Consider the following 4,195-nt stretch of genomic DNA (forward strand, 5'->3'; position numbering starts at 1 on the left):
AGACTGAAAGGATCACAATATAAGCTGCTAGAATGTCTGCTTTATTAAAATAGTTCAGAAAAGGACTTTTACAAAAGTAGGAAGTTGTTTGTGTCACAGTATAAAAATGAATTGATCTCTGCTGATACACACTCACTGGAATGTGAAAATGGAATGGAAAAAAGATATGTGGGTTCAATAGTAGGTCATTTTTAAAGGTCAGTATTACGATGTCTGCTTGCATAACCGTTCTGCTTATTGCTCAGCTGGGAAGACGATGGGAGCGAGCTGCAGGTCTACGGGACGGGCCCCGCTCCCAGGATCCGGCCCTTAAAGCTTAGTCCTGTTTCTGGGACCTGCTGGCGCGCCTCTGGTAGTGGAGCACGGTGAGAAGCACCCACATGTTGAGCAGGGACATGGCGACGAACCGCACCACAACTGAGACAAGGGGACACGTTTCTGTTAGTGACGTCAGGTTGGAATCCATCCAGCCTGGGGATGTATGGCTGGATGGATTACTGCCTACCACACTGCAGTGTTTATTTAGGGTTTATTCCCCGCCCCCCCTCCTCTGGTCTGCTGCTTTGCTATGATGGGGTATGACCTGTATGGCTTTTTGGGGAGTAGCTACTTCTACTGGGGTACCCGGCGTGAATTCAGCTCGACTCACCCAGTGCGTCTCCGGTCGTCGCCGTGGTGGTGTAAATCCGAGCTGCAAGACAAAGAGGGAGACGAGTCAACGGCGTCCTCGTGGTCAAAAGGGCAGCGAGGGGTATATGGAATCGCTAGGCCGACCAGTCTGAATTAGTTAGAAATGCTGAACAAGGGAGTTGGACGGTTAAGAGGAGGCTTTGAGAGGAGATGTTGAGACATCATGTCCCAGTCCACTCCTCTCACACGCCATGTGTGACACTGACCTACGCCTGTGTAGGTAGCCAAGGCCCAGGAAACAGCGCTGATCTGCCCGGCGTCCTTCGTCCTCCACAGGCACTGCAGCTGGGCAAGTTTACTGGCGCCGCTGATGAACGTGCACAGGCTCTGAGAAGAGAACAAAGGTCAGACCAGTCTCTCTAGGGTTCCTTCTGGTTCAAGTATTCCCTCAAAATCTACATGCCTAGTCTCTGTGTAAATATACACCTTCATACGCTTTCCCTGATAGACCAGCAGGCGCAATGAGGCCTGGGCGAGTGCCTACTGACTCTGACGGGCTGTGATCACTGGTTCATTACCATGGCCAAATCTACGATCCACTTCTCCACAGTGAGGAGCCTCCAGCCCCCGACGAACCTGAGCGCCCCACGTCAAGGCGTTCATCTGAACAAAGATGTCGTTGAAAATGGCCCATAGTAAAGCCTATGAAAGGATACAGCAAGGTGTATGGGAGGCCCTGCCACAGGCGGCCGTTGTAGTGGAGGATCAGGAGGAGAAGGATGGCGTCTGAGGACAGAGGGCTGGTTAGAACACGCACATGGGCTTCATGTCTCAGTGGGTACATAAAAGGTCTGGATGAAGTAATACGCCCCTCAATGTCAACTCATTTGTTTCTACATTGATTACATTCTAACATGACATCAATTCCTGCCCACGTGGACCTCCAAGGTGACCCATTGATTTTCTGTCAAACCCCTTTGGACACATGCTTGTCAATTTGATGGCCTGCTTTTGCTATGATGGGATATCCTATGCTCTCATTGAATCACTAGACATTGTCTGTAAAGAGGAAACCGCAGAATAAAAAAAGATCAGGACAAGGAAATATGACAAAACAGAAACACGTGATGCGCTGTGGAAGGAGGTCATGTGACTTCAGCCCGCTCACCTTGAGCAATGAGGATGGGATATTCCAGGTAAGTCGGAGGCGGGTAGTCGTAGTACATCTGGTACGTTACAAAAACGATGAACCTGTGAAGATGGCGTTAGGTTATCACCTGGGGGCGGCTACATGTACGTAACATGTAAATGAGTGCAATGTTCATGAGCAAACGAGGCAGAGACATATATGCATGTATATTTATCTATCTATACGCCAATTGGTTTAGGCCCAAATAAAGTGCAGCTTCAGGGCTTGTCTGTGCTGTGTGCTGGGGAGTGACATCGAGCTGTCACTCCCCAGCACACAGGAGACATTTATGAACAGTGCAGCTCCCACGGGGCACCGTCCCCTCGGAGACAGGGACGCTGAGAAACAGACACTATGATCCCAGGCGCAGCACGCTGAGCTGATTTAACCTGAGCTTCACACAGATGTTTGTGACCAGGAGAACCAACTGAGGCCTCATGGTGTCCGTGATCTGTGTAAACTGCTCACAGTTGTTGAGTCTCCACAGTGGGGTGAGTGCTATAATATATCAGCTATTCATCTGTGCGCCTCAAAACTCCGCCAGATGGCCCCCTAACGTCCACGTCCTACATTACACCACATCTGGAAGAGAAACCAATAAGAATAATCCGAAGCGTGTTTGATTCATGTCATTGGACACAGACAAATAGCGGGGCAGTGAGGACGCCACAGCAATAATAAAGGATTCATAACTTTTGGTTCGATGGTTGAGACACATGCTAAATGTATCATGATAAACCAAGGATTCAAAAGTGGTTTAACACAACGTTTCTTCACCAACTAAGGAACCAGTTAAACAGAAAAGATTTGCAATGGAGTTTGTTGACGGGGTTCCTTCCTGAGCAGAAGGAACAGGAAGAAGACGTCACAGCAGCATTGAGCACTTGCCGCAGGCAGTGCGTAACTTTGCAACAAGCTTTGCGGTTAGTTTATTTTCCCCTATAAGGTGCACTCCTAACATCAATCGAGTAGCATACGTACCCGATCAACTCCAGGAGAAGACTGTTGAGGCTGACTCCAGCCGATGATTTCGCCCGCATCACCGCAAAAATCTGCGGGAACTTCAGCACCATGCACACGAACAGCGTGCTGAAATTGGCGAGGTGCAACAACGCATCGGCCGACATTTTCTAGGTACGGAAATAACTAGATATAAGGTTTAAATTGTCAGATCTCAGAGGATTTAGCTAAATGGGACGGCCAGATGATGATGGTGATGCTGTGTTGTCATCCGCTTTAAGCCAGAGGAAGTCAGGGGAGTTTTCCGTTATGTACTTTCCAAGTAAAGAAAAGTAGAGTTTTGTTTTCTACACTGCAAACATATTTCATGGAGTAAAAATCTAAAAGCAACAGAAAAACTCATTATATATATTTTTAATGGAAGTCTTAAAAGCGAGGATTCTCCTAAAGAGTTCTTATAGCAAGCGTGACTTTTATTTTGAAGGCAATGCTGTTTCGTTCCCTCTGTTATTCTGTGAACTTTTGCGCCAGCCGGTACTGGGCTTCACTTCACTTCACTTCCGTATTCATCCACTGAAGGCTGTTGGATGTAGGCTATTATAGAACTTGCATTTAAGAAAGAAGCCAAGTCCTTAGAGTACTTTGATCCATATCATACAAGCAGTTCAAATGGTTTCTTCAAATTTGGAGAAATGGCATTATGTTTAAGCAGATGGAACAATTCAACAACTGCCACTCACGTTAAAGCTAACGTTACATTATAGTGAAAATCACAATTATTAAATGATTATCATTCTACTGTTCCACCGTGCAACCGTGAATAATAGTCACCGACAAATATATAACAGTTTCTTGATAAAGAAACACATTATGAGATGAAACCTTTAGCAGCAATAATAGACTACATATTCTAATAGCATAAACAATGACTTTCATATGTTAAACTCAGAGAACGCGTATCGAACTCAATGCTAGTGTTCTTTTGTTTGTTTCTTGTCCCTTTCCCCTTGAGTACATGAAGTACTGCTACTACCTTTCATTCATCCAAATTTGATCATCTTGTTTGATTATCACCTTATCGAGCTCGAGTGACGTGATTCGGATCTGCTGCTGTCTTATATTTTCATCCGTCTTCCTCACATGCTTTCAACATTAACACATGGATTCTTTTCATGTGAGATATATTTTGAAACCCTCCCAAAAGAAATGATGGATGAAAGACTGAACATCTGTATAATATTCATACCCACGTACCATAATCTAGGCAGGCCGCAGATGGCCACTTGTTGTAGACAAATACCATATGTAGGGAAAAAGTGCATGCAATCTAAAACTGTCATTTTAATCACGTTTATTTTGAAGACGGGGAAAGTATGAAAAACCTTTATTCTGAAATCTAAATGCTACAACAGGATG

The 4,195-nt window shown here is 45.4% G+C and overlaps 1 protein-coding gene across 1 annotated transcript; it reads right to left on the reverse strand.

Annotated features, from left to right (window-relative positions):
* Positions 1–28: 28 nt before the first annotated feature.
* Positions 29–3,054, reverse strand: slc66a3 (solute carrier family 66 member 3). Its single transcript, XM_037486213.2, has 7 exons — positions 2,801–3,054; positions 1,799–1,881; positions 1,347–1,416; positions 1,209–1,266; positions 897–1,017; positions 650–691; positions 29–417 (listed from the first exon to the last, which is right to left on the reverse strand). The coding sequence occupies exons 1-7, from the start codon at positions 2,944–2,946 to the stop codon at positions 317–319; spliced, it is 621 nt and encodes a 206-aa protein (XP_037342110.2). The 5' UTR covers positions 2,947–3,054; the 3' UTR covers positions 29–316.
* Positions 3,055–4,195: the final 1,141 nt, after the last annotated feature.

The sequence above is a fragment of the Pungitius pungitius genome, chromosome 14 (genome assembly GCF_949316345.1).
Source record: "Pungitius pungitius chromosome 14, fPunPun2.1, whole genome shotgun sequence".
In the NCBI taxonomy this organism is placed as follows: domain Eukaryota; kingdom Metazoa; phylum Chordata; class Actinopteri; order Perciformes; family Gasterosteidae; genus Pungitius; species Pungitius pungitius.